At 39.1% G+C, this 17894-nt stretch overlaps 1 protein-coding gene across 1 annotated transcript; it reads left to right on the top strand.

The window, feature by feature from the left end:
* Positions 1-939: 939 nt before the first annotated feature.
* LOC147904863 (uncharacterized) lies at positions 940-1566 on the top strand. Its single transcript, XM_087392543.1, has one exon. The coding sequence runs from the start codon at positions 946-948 to the stop codon at positions 1564-1566; it is 621 nt and encodes a 206-aa protein (XP_087248669.1). The 5' UTR covers positions 940-945.
* Positions 1567-17894: the final 16328 nt, after the last annotated feature.

Genomic DNA, 17894 nt, shown 5'->3' with positions numbered 1-17894 from the left:
ATAACTGCATGTGTGTGTGGTATTGTGTGAACCACCATGTAGCATGTGTACACCATCCGTGCAATTTTACGCATGCATGATTAATTAGGGTGATTGACTCCAAGATTAATCTATGCTTGAAATATTTCAGTATTATTGATTTTGTGAATTCAAGGGAAGAATATATGATTGGGCGATGGCATTTGGCGAGCATGATTTGCCATATTTTGGTGTGTAAGTGCAAATCCAATGATGCAGGTATGAAGTAGACTAATATGTTACAAATTCTCATGTACATATTTAACGTGTCACGAAACACTTGAGGCCCAAAGTGTTGACGGAGAGTCATGCTCCACCCTATGCAGGACAAAGAGGCATTGATGCCACCATCAAAGCTATGGAGCACTATTTCTTTTGGCCATCATTGAGGAAAGATGTCGAGGCATATGTCAGGACATGCATCACTGCCAAAAGATGAAATATGACAGGCAGAAGCCGTCTGGACTACTGCAGCCTCTACCTATTTTTGATCCACCTTGGCAGAGCATTGCCATGGATTTTATCTTTGATCTTCCTCATACACCATCTGGACATGATGGGATATGGACCATTATTTGCAGATTCAACAAGCGGGCCCACTTCATTCCCATCAGAAAGAAAATTACAGTAGACCAGATGGCGAGACTCTTTATGTCTCATGTGTTTAAACATCACGGGATGCCTCAATCAATTGTCAGTGATAGAGACCTGCAGATGACAAGTCTTTTCTGGAGAGGTATCTTTGAGAATATGAGTACCACGCTGAATTTCTCATCCTCTTTCCATCCTCAGTCTGATGGGCAGTCTGAAGAAGCCAATTCCACTGCCCTTGATCTTCTCAAATGCTATGTTTCAGATCAGCAATCGAAATGGGAGCTATTTTTCCCACTTGTTGAGTTTGCATACAACAACACTGTACACTCATCCATGGGGAAAGCCCCCTTTGAAATTGTGACAAAAGAACGGAAGGTACCTCCCATTCAACATACGAAAGAGAAGATTTTTAAAGCGGATAGATTTGTGGAAAGTTTGGATGTTGCTTACCAGAAGGTCAAAATAGCCCTCCAGAAAAGCCAAGAGAAGCACAAACGGGTGGCCGATAAGCATCGCCATGAGTTACTCTTGAAAGAGGGCGATTGGGTGCTACTACATTTTCAAAAAGCACGACTCAGGAAGATGAAAGGCAAGATGAAAGTGTACACAAACCTGAAGATGCGGTATTATGGTCCTTTTCAGGTTTTTGAAAGCATTAATGATGTAGCTTACAGGCTGAAGCTACCTGCCACTTGGACCATACACGATGCCTTTCATGTGAGTTTATTGAAGCCTTTCCAAGGTGATGTGCCTGCTGACCTGCTGCATGAGGATCAGCCCGAGGTGGAAGAGTTGGATGAAATCTTGGTTCCGGAACAGATTTTGGCACATATGGAAAGAAAAGTGAAAGGTAGAGTTTCCCGTCACTATATGGTGAAGTTAAAGAATTATCCTACACTAGATGTGAGGTGGATGGAGGAGGGTGACTTGGCAGACTCACCTCAGATTTTGTAGCTCTACCTCGACGCGTTTCAGCTTGTGCCAACTATGGTAAAGGCTCCTACAGGTTCAGCAGAGCAAAGATCTAGAGCATTGCTTGGTGCTCAAGAGGAAGGTAGCACCTTCCCTTCCTTGATTCAGACTGCTCATATATCTGGAGATCGCTTGGTGGCACCAATTGTCTCACCCGAGATGCTGCTTGCTGACAGTATTTCTGCCATGAGGTCTCCATGATGGGTGTTCGCGACACTCGACATAGAGGATGCATTGATGTATGGATGGACTCTCGACCCATATTATCATTGCAGGTTGTATCTTACATTAGAGACTTAGCCTAACTATATTAACTTAATGGGAAAATAAAACTTATTTATTAAAAAAAAAAGCAAGCTATTTTGGAATTAGTGGCTTGTGGAGCTTTATCCTAATTTATACATCGGGAAGTTGTGCATGAACCTTGTATGAATTTTTACTTGGAAGCTATTCAATCAATGAAAATTTCAAACACATAGGAGGGGGAAGAAGAGAACCAATCCTATGAGAGGATATTGCACCCATCACGCTTGTTTTGTCTCTCCTATTTGTGAGTTTTGAAAGTTTGTGCATATTTTTGTATAGTGCTTGTTGTATTTTCAAGGATTTGCAAGTTTTGTAAGCATTTCCCATTGCAGTGGTATCAAAGAAAGGATACATCAGTCCGTAGCATGGGAAGCTCATGGTCTTGCAAGCAAAAAAGCATTTCTCTATGAATGAACAATGGACAAGAGGAAGTTCAGAGTAGAAAAGATTGAGAAGTAGTTAGGAGCACACATGCATCACTATGAACAATAAGCACCTATGCATTAGTTGCATGATAAAAAGGTTAGATCTCACTCAACTAAATACTAAAGACTTAACTCAATGGGATAATTCCAATTTTCATAACAAAAGTTAAGTTTGAAGGATTTGTGAATCAGTTATGATATGTATATTTTCAACATTGTCCCTAAAAGATGGAAAAAGTCACTACATATTCTTGTTGTGATGTAGGGTTTACATTTGTGTTCTACTCTACTTGTTTTGACATTGTGCTTTAAATCAAATAATGGAAAGCAAGAGCACTAGGATGTTGGGCAAGAAAGGTGCAAAAGGCAAGAGACCAAGTATGATTGGTGGGTATGTAAGTGCAACCAGCAAAAAAACTAAACCCTCTGTCCAACTATTCATTGTGGATGCAAAGATCTACAATGGGCTTGGTAGAGGGATACATATAGTGAAAATGGTAGACCATTTTAAAAGGTCCATTTGTTTGTGATAAGGGAAAATACTCTAGACAAACTTCAAAGATGTACATGTAGTGACTCTAGTAATAATGGGTATTGTTAATATGGAAGTTTATGAAGCCATCTTTGTTAGACTAGGCCTGAAAGTCTATCACCTATCACGTCTTTTGCCTAGTGAATAAAAACACTAATAGGAAAAAAGATTCAATCAAGAAACTAGGATGCAATGTTGTGTTGATGATAATACTAACTCTGATATGATCATTGAGGGTCTCAATAACGTGAGACAAATGCTCACTATGCCAATGGACACATCTGAGCATAAAGAAGTATATGGAAAAATTGGCAGTGGTGAAGGTTGTAAATTCATAGTATGGTGCTCTACCATTAAGTATAGGTCCATCATAAGAGGATTTCATATTTGGAACATGGAGCAAGGTGTTCAGGGAGAAATTTCTTCAAAATACTATCCTTTTGGAATGGAAGGGTTCTCTATTTCTATGGATTAGCATGTTGGCACACACAAAAACACATATACCTCTCAAGAATCCATTTCAAAGATATACACCTATTCTTATTAGGTAGAAGCATGATACCGTGGACTTGATACCTATGTTTGGGATATGTTGCTACTAGATGCTCAATTCAAACAATTATTTTATCATATAAAGTCTAAATTTGGTGCTTAATAGCTTATATGAAGGTGCTTCATCATCTCTTTCTACCAATAGTCATATCATAGGGTTTTTGTGAATGCTTGATGCTCCTTTTTTTCTTTGTGGAGGTTAGTAGTGTTAGCTACCATTGCAAAATGTGGTATCTACTATACCACCTTATCATGCTTCTACCCTGCTAGCCCCTGGGTTCTTTTTGGACATCCCTTAAACCAAGCAAGCAAAACTTTTGCAAGAGAGATGCTGCACTACAAGAAGAACTTTATATGTTTATATCCGTAGAACGGCCTTCTTTAATGTTAAAAAATTGGGATGAGTGTAGATTACAATTTAAAATTACTCCAGAATTGTATCATCGGATTCGTGGTTGCTCTGACTCATGGTTAAAAGTGAAGCCTCAACAGGGCAAGGAAACTCCACCATTGCCTGATGCTGCAAAGGGGTATCTGAGGTGGATTATGGGACAAAGTGAAGGTGCAAGTCATGGACTGAATTCCACCCAGCCTTGGAGGTTCTACACAGTCGGTTCAAACATGGAGGGAATGGAATTTATACATAATGTGTACCAAGAGCCAATGGCAATAGGGGTTGCCTTTTTGGATGTAATGTATGGACCAAGCAGAAGTAGAAATTGGAATGAGGATCGCTTTGAGTGTTTGTTGAAAAGCTTGATGACAATCGCTTCTCCCCCAGTGCAATTCCTTCTTGTGGTGTTCTTGACCATGGACCATGTATCATGTTTGAAGAATGCATTAAATAAGACATGCGGACAATATAAAATACACTTCGGTTGCCTTAATTTTGAAACTGCAGATATATTTGTCACTGGATCTATGGATGGCTTAATTGCCTATGTATTGGTAAGCAAGGAAAAGCATTTCAATGATATTGAGCGCTATACCAATGCACAATGTAAGCCATCAATATATGTTGCAGATGAAAAATATGAAAAATCAAGTGGTGCAGAAGAATCAGGTGATGAGGATGATGATGACGAGGATGATGATGATGAATTTGACATTGAATTGTCCTTGAAAAGAAAACGTTCAAGTATCATGAAAGACATGATCATGGGTTTCTGTCGAGAAGATGAGTATGTATTGGACTTGTTCTCTGAGGGGCTTGCTGCAATAGAGTCTCTTTCTTGTAAGAGGTGTGTTGTTTCAGTTGTTGAGACTTATGAGGAGTTGGCAAAGGTTGAAAGTATATGTTGCACGTACGCTTACAGTAATCATGAAATTCGACAATGGGCTGGCTTGCAAGAACCAATATTGGCAATAGAGGGGGTGCCAAAAGAAGATGATACAATTGAAGGTGGAGGGGATAAAGAAATTGATACCATACCAGGACAAAAAGAGCTTCAACCCTTCAATGAAGAGCAGCGTGAGCATTTACAAAAACACGCTTCAAAGTTTTGGGAAATAGAAGAGGAAGCAACAGGTCCTTGAAATTGTCCTTTTGTATGGTGTTCGTGTTTTCCATATGTTATCTTGCTATATTCTCCATATGATGTATTAATTTTGTTCCAAAGATCTTTTAATATTTCTTGGAAATTTCTTCTATCTCATTGCCATAATTCAAACATTCATATGTATTCTTGAATATGTTTAATTTTCTATATTTCATGAAAAGATGTGTTTGCATGTTGTAATACCTTCGGAGTGTGATACACATCCAAATTTATTTATGAGTTCATAAATGTTAAAAAGTGTGTTGAGTCTTGATCATGATGAATGAATTAGTGTAAATTGTTGTTTCTATCCTTATTTACTTCATATGAATGCTCAAATATGTTTTGGCTGCTTGGCCAAATATTTTCTTAGTGGGAACACTCGGGCAATGCTAGATAATGTTGGACTCCACTCTATCTATTATGCAAAGGTTTTTGGCATTGTAAGGATATGTAATTTTGGGGATTAAAATAACTTGAAAGGGTATAGATTCAACAACTTTAGGGGGTATACTAAGCATATGAACATGAATGCTTTCTTTTTTTTAGTATTCCAATTTTGTTTTGAAAAAGAAAAACATGAATGCTTTCACACAAACAAATTGCATTGAGAGCACACAACCTAAAGTTTGACAATTTGGTTTTCCATCTCAATCTTCAGTTTGTTTCTACTTATGAATTTCATTTCCTTGTTTATCAACAGATATTGGCCATCTCAATTTCACATCGCTAGAAGCATTGCCTGTACATGTGACACCTGATCCAATGATTCATTATGTGCCTAATTTGAACATTAGCATGCAAGTTCCAAGCTCAACATGGTTGATTGAAAATGTTGAGGATGCAATGTCTGCAGTTAATGTTCCATTGACAAATGTGAATGCAAGCTTAGAAGGTAAAGGAGAAGATGCAATGTCATTGTATGAAGCCAAGGTGTAGGAAGAAATCTTAGAAGGTAAAGGAGAAGACATAATGTCACGCTCAGAAATAATGTCAAAAGAGGTGATAACAAAAATAAGACTAGCAGTGATAATAGATTTGAAAGGGTTATTGCTCGAGCATTGTTTTTCAAAGTCAAATAAACATATGAGCTTGCACAATGGGAAGCATTGGCTTGTTCTCCATCCTGGGTGTTTAGAGTTTCTACAATGGTTGCTTGATCACTACCATGTTGGCATTTGGTCCACTGGAGGAGAAAAGGGCATGGTGCAACACATGCTGGACACTTTGGAGCATCATGTTAACAGAAAGTTACATTTCTTCATGGTTTGCGGTGCGATGGCATGCCACAAGCATACAAAGAGTAGAATCATTCGACCAAATAGGATGAATGTGGAAGCGGAGTTTAAACCATTAATGAGAGTGTGGTGTTGTTTTAAAGAGGAATGCAAACCAGCAAGAACAGTGTTCATTGATGTTTCGCCTTACACGGGTTGTGTTAATCCAGCAGAAAATTGCATTTTCCCTACAAAATTTGATATAGATTGTGGTGATTCTATTTTGCTTCATGAGTTATTACCGTACCTACAGATGCTAGATGATGCAGTAGATGTGCGCAGTGCCATCTCTTCTAACAGATTTGGTCAAGCTCCGATTGTCGAAGGGCATGATATGTTCTATTATTTTCAACCAGTGATCCTTGAATTCAAAGAAAAAAACAAAGAAGTTCTTGAAAGGATGAATGTCGAATCTCATATGTCTACTCGTAGTTCAAAAAAAGACACAGAGAAAGGTATTACTTCACCTATAACCAAAACTAGAGTGAGAGGGACTTGTCCTACTACAAGAAGTATGGTGCATGCTCAACATGTTACATTGAATGAAGAGGAAGAATGCATGCTAGGAAAAATTGCCAAAATGGGGCCATTGAAAGATAGTGAGGCAAAACGCTTTGCTATGGTTCTTGGATGCAAGGAAAGGGGAATCACTGCCGATGCTGCAAGGGCATTCTTAGCCAACTTGATTCGATTTTATTGTATAGACAACCCTTAGGGAATGTGAGTGATCTTGTTAATTAGAGTTGCAAACACAAATGCTCAACTAAAACATTTGTACCTACATTATGATTTATATTTGGACACTATTTGGTTAGATTCGATTTTCAAAACATTATGTTTCAATTTGTTTTATGAAAGAATTAAAAGACATTGAGTTAGTACCTTGTCCAAAAAATGCTATGTGCTTTATGATGTGAGTTTGTATTCCTCCACTAAAAGAATGATTCTTTGATTTTAAACATATGATAGGTGTTGCAGATTGTCCTGAAAAGTTGAAGAGCTATCTTATTACAAATTTTGATCCTGCATCCAATGGCTTATGGAAACATAAATTGCCCATACCCATTGAGCACGTGTTCAAAATGAATGGCATCCATTATGAAGTAAAGAAATCAACAATACCTGGGGCAGGATATGGTCTTTTTGTACATACGAGCATCAAGAAAAAACAAGATTTGATGGTATATAATGGTCCAAAGTATGATTATGATACTTGGAGATCTCTCCTCAAGTTTTTCCCAAGGATGAAGACTTATGGAATGTTTGAAGTTCCATTCATTGAGCCATTGACAGATGTGAAATGTATTGTGGGAGATGTATTGTATGGAAACATTGCTGGATATATAAATAGCTCAATGCATTATAAAGAAAGAACAAATGTTATATTTGTATACATCCCTAAACTACCACCTTGGGCTCAAAAGTCACAAGGAAATTTCAGTGCCCATGGCTACATTACTGTGCAAACCATAAAGGATATCTCCTTCGGAGATGAGCTACTTTGTGAGTATGAATACTAGTATGGAATTGTTAATGATTATGTTAAACAATGTGGTGAAAAATTGGCTATGTGTCAATGGTTTTGATTATATTTAGTACAAGAAAGCAATTTAAAAAAAGGTTTTTATCAAGACCATGTCTCTGAGTTTCATGAGCTCTATTGTGATGGAGAGTTTCATGAGCTCTATTGTGATGGAATGGTGTTTTTGAACACCACATTTATATGATGGATGTCAAAGCTCTACCATAATCCTATTGCATATGTCAATATTGCAATTTATCAACATAGAAACATAAGCATTTGACATTAATTTGATACATCTAATATACCAAATAAAAATTGACAGTTGTTGCAAGTTTAATTTTGTTTTTGAAGACCACATTTATATGATGGATGTCAAAGATCTATAACAATCCTATTGCATATATCAATACTCCAATTTAATTTACTCCAATGAATCTTCCTAACGCAACATCTATAAATTGGCTTTTCTTTGTGGTTTCGATGCATACGAAACAACAAACATCTTTCTTTCACTAGTAAATCAACAAATGTTTTGGCCATGGAGCCATGTTCACGTCTATTAAGGCCTTTTGCCATAACAACATACGGAAGATTTTTGCTTGAGTTTCTAGAAATTGGGAAAGTATTGTGCATGGTCTAGTCTCCCCCAACATAATTGAAACTTGGGTCCTCAATGGAGCTAATGTTTCAATAAAAAACATCAAATTTTACTTTTGAAGTGACTATATTTTATTTCGTGGGAATTGGGATTTTCCCAAATTCTCTAATATAGTGTTATGACTTTAACATATAGAAGATTTATATGGAAGAACCTTCAATGGGAAGCAATGGATGATGATTTGCATGATGGGACTCACAGTCCTGTTGTTAAGGTATCAATTTATTGGCAATGACATCCTGATCTAATGTTGTAATTGGAAGAGGAGTGGACCATGCAATTTATTAGGGAAGAATTGCAGTTGGCAATAGCAAGCCCTCCCCAAGACTATTATTTTAGACTTGATAATCACAAAGTTAGATATAGGGATGAGACGAGTATCCTTTATAAGAATTGTTGCCCCCCCATACTCTAGAGATAGTAGAGACATGATGGCAAGTATTTCATAATATCCAATTTCTTGGATCCTTAGTGCTTCAACAATGCACTTGGTAATGAGGCATTGTTACATGTATGAACAAAAATCATATATAATACGAAGTGTTGTTTCATTTATTATTAAGATTTTAAAAATTAAGTTCGCACCTCTAGATTGATAATTTTATGGTCTATGAATGATAAAGTATTATGGTCTATGGTTTTATGGTCTATGAATGATAAATATTTGTAATTTTAAATTTGTGTAGGTATTTGTATATCTGTATTATGCAAGAGAGAGAGTGTGTGAGAGAGATAGATAGCAATTAGAGTGAGAGTGAGTGAGTGAGTGAGTGAGTGAGTGAGAGAGAGAGAGAGAGAGAGAGAGAGAGAGAGAGAGAGAGAGAGAGAGAGAGAGAGAGAGAGAGAGAGAGAGAGAGAGAGAGAGAAGTTGAGAGTGCAATAAGTGACACAAATAATGCACCTGGCCATGAGATAGAGTTAGATGTATGAAGAGAGAGAGAGAAAGAGAGAGAGAGAGAGAGAGAGAGAGAGAGAGAGAGAGAGAGAGAGAGGTCACGGACACAAAGGGATAGGGATTTTGTATTGAAGTAGTTTGGGCTAAGTAATAGAAGGGATATTTATAGGTCTGTATGTTGATTTTATATGGCTCCTTTTGATATTTTCAATGTATGAATTTATAAATATGATATTATGTGTCTAGTTTATGATTCTCTTGCCTACGATAAATGGTTTGAGACAGAGGCTCAAAGAAATGCTAGATACTTGGACTCACTCTAATTTTATATGACACACTCCATTTTTTAGGGCTCAATATGATTGTTTATTGTTTGAGTTTATATGTCACATTTAGATTTTATTTGTTTGATGTTATATGATTGATTTTATATGCCTCATTATGACTTTATACGGCTCATTTTGATTTTATATGGCTCATTTTGAATCTATGTGGCTCATCCTGATTTTATATGTCTGTATGGCTCCTGATAATGTACATGAAGATTTATTTTAAACACCAGGTCTACTTGATGTCACTACCTCTCATGCCCAACCAACAGGGTTTGAGACCAATCAAGCAAGTCAATTGAGGGATGACTACAATTGATGGGACCGAATTCATAGACGGGTAATAAGCATTTTATTGAGACTTTAGACACATCCATCTGGGCTGGTAGCATTGTCCCAACACCTCTCCATGAAGATTGAAGAGCAATTGTGTTGGATCTGAAGATCTAGAGTCCTTTCATGGAGGATCACCCCCACCATATGCATTCCTCATGAATCATTATTGTCAAGAGTCCAAGGGATGCTATATATATTAGGAAAGTTGCTCCCAAATTTCTCGGGGGGCTCACTCATCATATTTAACCCTATCATGTGAGTTCAACAAAAGGATATTTTTAAATTGTAAAATTAACAAAAATTAAATTACATAAGGGTGTATTTAAAATAATTCAAGGAAACATTTACAGATTTGTATAGAATAAGGGTAAATTTTATCAAGGAAAATTTTACAAATAAGGGATTTTACAAATATGCCTTGAATGCATAGCCAAATTTTTAAGTTTTTGTCTTACTTGGTTTGAAGTTTTTGTTTGGAGCACTACCTGAAGAATTAAAGTTGATAGAATTCTCCATGTTGGTTTTGCATGCCACAAGGAAATTAAAATATTGGCTCAGGAATAGTGTCATCAAGCAGAGTTTGCATCAAGCAACAATCCAATTTTCTTCAAGGACATACAATATGGGATCGAGACAGGCACTTAAATGCAGCCAACACCATTATTTTGGAGATGTTTATGGCCCAAGGCCTGAATAAGAAGCTAGACAATTGGAGAAAGGCTAATGGGACTATAAAGCTTACTCTAGTGCAAGGAGGTCAATGTCCTCATGATAGAATGCATAATGGAAACCTTTGGATGTCAAACACAAGAAGGTCAAAGCACCTTTATTAAACCATGTAGAGCTTGCAAAAGCAATGCTTTCTAGTGTGAAACTCAGCTTTGATAGAAAGGAAGAAGCCTCAAAGATAGCAAATGATGCTACAAAAAAAAGAGATACCTTGCTTCAATTGAAAGGTGCTTCTAGTATAGCTAAAATGTTCTTGTCAGAGCTGGAAACCTTGAAAAAATAGATGCTTGCAATATTAGCATTATCTGTAGCCTAACCTTATGGTGGCTAGAAAGCTAGAGGCACAAATTCAATTTGGGGCTGAGCTACCACTACAAGACATGGGCCACTTTTTGACACCGATACCAATGCTAAATGCAAAGATTTTTTTTATAAAAACAAGTGGAAAGTGTCGAAAACTCCATCGGTGTGGACATCACAAAGAAACCATCGGTGTAGGAGTCAGTGTCACCGTCGATAAAATATGCCTGACAGTGTCGGTATGGGCATCGGTGTAGGCATTGGTATATCTCAACACTGCAATGTCGATACACGCGTCGGTATATACTGATGTTTTTACAAAAGTTAAAAAAAATTATGTGGGGCAGGATGGGGCTTGTTTCAGTCCCATCCTGCCCCACATAATTTTTTTCCCATTAAAATCACGATTAAATGTTAAAGTGCGGAGGTGTACATTATAATTCTGCAAAGAAAGTCTACAAAGTAATGGAAATATGCTAAAAAATGGCAAATCCACCGAAGTAATGCACTAATGCACTACAAAATGGCAATAATGCCGAGCTCCAAAATGGAAAATCCATCCAGCAATCTACTACAAAATGGTAGAAGTGCCGAAATATTGAACCACTAAATGTCATATCCTACTATTGCTCCTCCTTGTCCTCCTCGCCCTCGATCTCTAGTCTGTGTGTGCCCTCCTCACCCTCGGTATCTCTATGTGTGCTCGATTGCTCGCCCTCCTCTTGTGCATACCTAACTGCTTCTTCCTTAGATCCCATCTCTCCATCCGGATTTCTAGATGGGTCGAACGTGCCTCCCTAAGAATGAAACAAGTTATAAAAACTAAGAGCGTTGATTGTAAAACAATGGTGATAGTCAAATGATAAGGAAGAGGAATAGGGTATACTCACATGACACACCGCCACCCTTTCCCAATCAATGTGGACTTCTTCTCCCTCCTTCTCCTTGAACCATGCCTTAGCTCTAATTCTGAAAGCCCTTTTGTACTCCTCGTTGTCTGGAAGCCTTCCAATCATAGATTCCTATCGATCCAAATTCAATTAGTTACATATGAATGACAAGACATTTGAATGATTGAACATATTAAAAATTTAGTAGAAGATAAATATATACTTACCACCCATGCCTCGTTGCCGAGTCTGCCATCACTCTCGAGGTGCAAAGGATCTATGGTCTAGGCGTACCCTCGCTGCCGTCCGTTGAGGCTCAAACACATCTGGATTCTCCCTATAAAACTTCTTTGCTTTCTTCCAATCCTTTAGGTCCGCCCACCCTGGCTTGTGCTAAACCCTTTAAAGCATTCCTTAGTTTGTATCTACGAGACCTAAGGAGCTCCCCCATGCGAGTAAGCATGGCATTTGTTTCAAAATCAAACCCTTTAGGAATTGGAAATTGTCTCTTGAGGGATCCTATGCAAGCTTCCTTGGCTTTATTGTCTTGTTGGTTCCAAGGTCTGAATATATCATTGGGGGGAAGTGGGTGCTCACCAACCTCCTCGTGTATCTTGTGACTGCCTTTCCATCCTCATCTTGTATAACCTCCCCAATGCTATTCACTCTGTAGGAAAGGTCCTTACAAAGTTTGAAGGATTTGCAGTGTATGGAGTAGCAGAGCTAGAGTGAGGGGTGGCGCAAGGAGTAAGGGAGCGAGTGGTCTCTAAGGTCTTGGGGCCTCTGAGTGAAGAGGGCAAGGGACCTACTAGTAGTATGTCTCATGAGAAAGTGGAGATCTGTAGGGATGTGAGTGTGCAGACTCATCTACATCCCTCGAGCCACCATGGTAGCCTCAACCCTTACTACTCTTTCTGGACCTACGATGGGTACGCCTAGGTGATGACCCCTCAGAAGGGGCTACAAGGGACGATTGTTGAGTAGGTAAAGCCTCGATGTCCCTAATCTACCCCTGAGTGGTGTACGAGAGGGAATAGCTGAGGTCCTCTCGGACAGGAGAGAGAAGACTCTTGCTACCTCCGCATTTCTCATTGATGCGACAAACTTGTCGGGACTCTTGGGGAAGCCACCATGGGCTACTGGGCCTATGGGGAGTCCACCTAGGGGTAGGCTCCTCAGGAGTCAGCTCACTGGAAAGAAAATCCTCAGGAGAATACAACTCATAACGTCTCCTCCTACGAGGGGCCCCATGATCACAAGCTCCATACTCTCCAGACGTGCAACATGCTGACAAGTCTTTAGGGGGATTGGACAAACATAGACACAAACACAAAAACAAACACAAACATAAGAGTGGGTAAGAAGCAAAAAAACAATTTACTTAAAAGACAACACTTACACTTAAAAGACAATTTATTACTTAAAACTCAAGCTCAATTTACTAAAACTATGAAAAGACAATTTACTTAAGATTTCATCATATATTATCATATATCTCCATAATTTACATTACCATATGTATCCAAAAGAGTATTTATATACCAAAAGTGGATCCAAAAGAGTGTTCAAGTATAAAATTTATATCCAAAATACAAAAGTTCTCGCAAAAATAGTATTGTTAAACAATTTGTCTCCAAAAGAGACATTCTCTGAAAATTCCAAAAGAGAGGAGGAGGTCTACTACTCTACATTACTATCCGAGGTACTTTCCTCCTCCTCACCATGATGAGTCACTCGAGACCTCATCTTCCACTTCTTTTAATATATAATTATACTCTTCTTGGACTATGTACTCCTGGTCCAAGAAGACATCTACACAAGACATTATGTCTTTTATAGTGTCCTCCTTGCTAAGTAGTCAGTTGAAGTGGTCTTTCCAAAGCTTATGGAGATCTTGTAGGTTGTTTTGTGCCTCCCTCAGATGATGCCACTCCATGCGTGATCGGTCTGGACCCCACCCATGCGCATGGAATTCGATGTTATACTTTACCCAATCTGCATCATGCGCAATCTTTTTTTGCTAAATATGATAGAAAAGTTTGGATGTCCAGAATGACAGGGGGAACCACATTGGGTTTTTTGGAAGACTATCATGGAGGAGGGCGTTCCATTTATAATCTGTTTGAAAAAAATAACCAAATACGGGCATATAAAACACATTACAAATCATATCAGGGCACTCATTCAAGATATGTAAAAGAATTTAGGTTACAAACAAGCTACATTTACATTCACTTCTATATAACAAATTATATATATTGCACAAGCCAATATATTCCTAAAACATAATTCTAGGAAACTTTATTGCATCCACTCTCCTTTATTCCACAATCTGCATCAATCATGTCCCCTATCACCCTATCTGCTTTATCCTCCTCAGCTTTTGTGCATTTGATTCTTTGCCTTTCCCTTCTTCGCTTCATCTCCTTCAATCTTTAAAGTCTCCCCTCTGCTCTTCTTTGTCTCACACCACTCACTTGCTATATCCCTCTCACACCACTCTCGTCTTGTCGTTCCCCTCCTTCCACTCCTTCCACTCTGCTACTCCTCGTCACTCTCTTGTCACTCACTTCTAGTTACTCGCTTCTCTTCGCTCTCTCTCTCTCTGCTACTCCCCATGGCCCCTAGTGAAAAAGCTATGGTAGCATACTTGGAGGAGCTGTACACAAAATATTATGATATAAAGGATGGGGAGGTAGATGTACCATCACTCCTTAGTGCGGATCTATGTCCAAATGCACACATCGAGGGCAAGGATCATTCTAACTAGGACAAGACCGCCGATCGGGAGATCCTAAAGGATTCTATTGAAAAGATGCAAAACTTGATCCAGGAGGAAGGCCACATGCCCAAGGAAGTTCTTTGGGCTAAGGAGGAAAAGAAAAAAGAGTTGAAAGATAAGAAGAAATGATGAAGAATGTCTTTATAGTTTATAAAGTACTCCAATTTGGATAATGTTAGTTACACTTTCTAGTGTATGAGAGGGATCCCTCTCTTGGATATTTGTTGTAACCCCTCTTGGATATTTGTTATGATCTATGATGAGATTATGTTGTATCCCTCTCTTTGTTATTCGTTATGCTATATGTTTTTCAAAATAGCAAAAAATATAGGCTCCTCGCACTTGTGCAACCTAGGATTTAGCAAGAGTTTACAGACTCTGATCATTCTTTGAATTCTTGGGTTTCGAATCTTAGCCTCTAGTTGCCTTGACATAGAAAACAAAATTTCGAAATGCATTTGAGACAACCGAGACTCTCAGGAATTCAAAGAATGATTCAGAGAGGGGTGAAATCACACAAGTCTACATATGCTTGCTCAATGTCATGCTATTGAAGCTTCACCTAGGTGGGACATCAAGGAGAAAAGACCAGAGAGGATATAAGAGATGAAATAAGAGATGGGAGCAGCAGAGAAGTGAAAGAGAGAGGAGAGAAAGAGGAGAAAAGAAAGAGAGGAGAAAAGAGAGAAAGGAGAAAGAGGAGAAAAGAGAAGAAATGAAAAAAGAGAAGACGGGGGAGGAGAGCGAAAAAGAGGAAAAGAGAGGGAAGGAAGAGGGAGGGAAAGAGAGAAAAAGAGGGAGAAAAATGAGAGGATAAAAGAGAGAAAGGAGAGGAAAAGAGAGGAAAAGAGAGAGGGAAAGAGAGAAGAAAAGAGAGCATCTAAGAGATCAAATAAGAGAGGGGAGAAGAGAGGAAAAGAGAGAAGAGAAGAGAGGGGAAAAGAAAAAGAGAATAGAGGAGTGAAGGAAAAGAGAGGATGGAAAAGAGAGGAAAAGAGAGAAGGAAAAAACAGAAGAAAAGAGAGGGGAGAAGAGAGGAAAAGAGAGAAGAAAAGAGAGAAAGGAGAGGAAAAGAGAGGAAAAGAGAGAAGAAAAGAGAGGATATAAGAGATGAAATAAGAGAGAGGAGAAGAGAGGAAAAGAGAGAAGAGAAGAGAGGGGAAAAGGAAAAGAGAATAGAGGTAGAAAAAAGATAGAGGAGTGAAGGAAAAGAGAGGATGGAAAAGAGAGCTAAAGAGAGAAGGAAAAGAGAGAGAGAAAAGAGAGAAGAAAAGAGAGGGGAGAAGAGAGGAAAAGAGAGAAGAAAAGAGAGGGGAGAAGAGAAAGAGAAGAGAGGAAATAAGAGATGAAATACGAGAAGAGATGAAATAAGAGAAAAGATAGGAGAAAAGGGAAGAGAGGAAATAAGAGAACAAAGGGCAAGAGAGGGAGAGAGAGGGGAGGAAGAGGGAGGGAAAGAGGGGAAAAGAGGGAGGAAAAAGAGAGGAGAAAAGAGAGAAAGGAGAGGAAAAGAGAGGAAAAGAGAGAAGGAAAAGAGAGGAAAAGAGAGAAGGAAAGAGAGGAGAAGAGAGGATATAAGAGATGAAATACAGGGAGAAGAGAAAGAGAAGAGATGGAGAAAAAAGAGAATAGAGGAGTGAAGAAAAGGAGAGGATGGAAGAGGAAAAGAGATGGGAGAAAGACGGGAAAAAAGAGAAGAGAGGGGAGAAGAGAGGAAATAAGAGAGGGGAGAAGAGAAGAAAAGAGAAAGAGAAGAGAGGGAGAAGAGAGGGAGAAAAAAGAGAATAGAGGAGTGAAGGAAAAGAGAGGATGGAAGAGAAAAAGAGAGGGGAGAAAGAGGGGAAAAAAGAGAAGAGAGAAGTGAAGAGAGGAAATAAGAGAAGAGAGGAGAAGAGAGGGGAGAAGAGAGGACATAAGAGAGGGTAGAAGAGGGGAAAAGAGTGGGGAGAAGAGAGGAGAAGAGAGGATAAGAGAGGAAAAGAGTTGGGAGAAGAGAGGAGGAGAGTGGAAAAGAGTGGGGAGAAGAGAGGAGAAGAGTTCATATGTCCATCATTGCCGCTAGTGGTTAAGGCGCTAGCTGTAGGTCAATGCAATCACGAAAAGAAAAATAAGAAAAGAGAGGAAGCATGTCCTTACCTGTAAATGGCGTGTCGGAAGAGGAGTTGTTTTGTGTCCTTGCCCCTTGCCCTATAAAAGAGAGGAAACATACCATTTTATGAAAACTAATTAGTGAAAGGAGGAGTTTGAAGAAGCAACATTCCATGAGGAGACAAAGAGAAGCCTACAAACAAGGAGAAAACAATAGGTAGTACTTTCATACTCTTCTCTTTCATGATTGTTTTTCGTGTAGTGTTTCTTCCTTTAGAGAAAGAAAAGGAAAGGAAAGGAGGAGAGAAACTTTAGAGAAAGGAAGGGAAAGTGAAAGTAGGGGAAGGGAAATAAGAGGAGAGGTAGAAAGAAAGAAAAAGAAACCAAACAAACTTGAAATAGAAGGGGAAGAGAGGAATTCTTACCTTAAGATGGAGAGGGAGCTGCAGCAAGTCTTCTAGGTGCAAAGGGACAATGTAGGAGAGGATGGAGAGTTCGGAGGGGGAAGGAGGAGGCAAGAGTGAGGAGGAAAGGGTTGTGGGCTATCATGAGCTGAAAGAGAAAGCAAGGGACGAGAACGCATGAAAAAACAAATGGCATCGCGAGATGAACAGCGTGTGGTTTTGGTTCCCAAAGAATGTCGGTACAGGTATAAATATTATTGTGGGTATATAAAAGTAGAGCATCAGTATGGTTGTCAGTATGTATCAATGCCCATATTGACAAAATAGGGGTTTTCTCGAGGTTTAGGGTTTAGGGTTTTTGGGGGGGCTTGGAAGATTTTGGGGGGTGAGTGGGTGTTTGAAGGGATTTATTCCTCGGGGTGTTTGGTGAAAGAGTGGGGATTAGGGGGTTTGAGGGAATTTGGGGGATTTGGGGCATTTGGGTGTTTAGGTGCTTGACTTGACTTGGGGGATGGTTGTGGATGGGTGTAGGTGGAGAGGATGAGTAGTGATAGCTCATCGGATAGGGGGGCACCTCTCGGGAGTTTTGAGTGGCTTCATGAGAGATTGCCTTGTCCTTGCATGCATTGTAGGTGAGGGGTTCGTCATCACTGCCATATTGTCATGCGCCACTTGCGGATGTATGGAGAGGTGCCACCAGAGAAGAATATTCATTGATATGCTAGTGCATCATCGGTAAACCAA

The sequence above is a fragment of the Dipteris shenzhenensis genome, chromosome 2 (genome assembly GCF_047967505.1).
Source record: "Dipteris shenzhenensis isolate YYH24624 ecotype China chromosome 2, Dip_SZ_1.0, whole genome shotgun sequence".
NCBI classification, from domain to species: Eukaryota; Viridiplantae; Streptophyta; class Polypodiopsida; order Gleicheniales; family Dipteridaceae; genus Dipteris; species Dipteris shenzhenensis.
The sequence above is the reverse complement of the archived record's forward strand: the minus strand, read 5'-3'. Positions and strand labels throughout refer to the sequence as shown.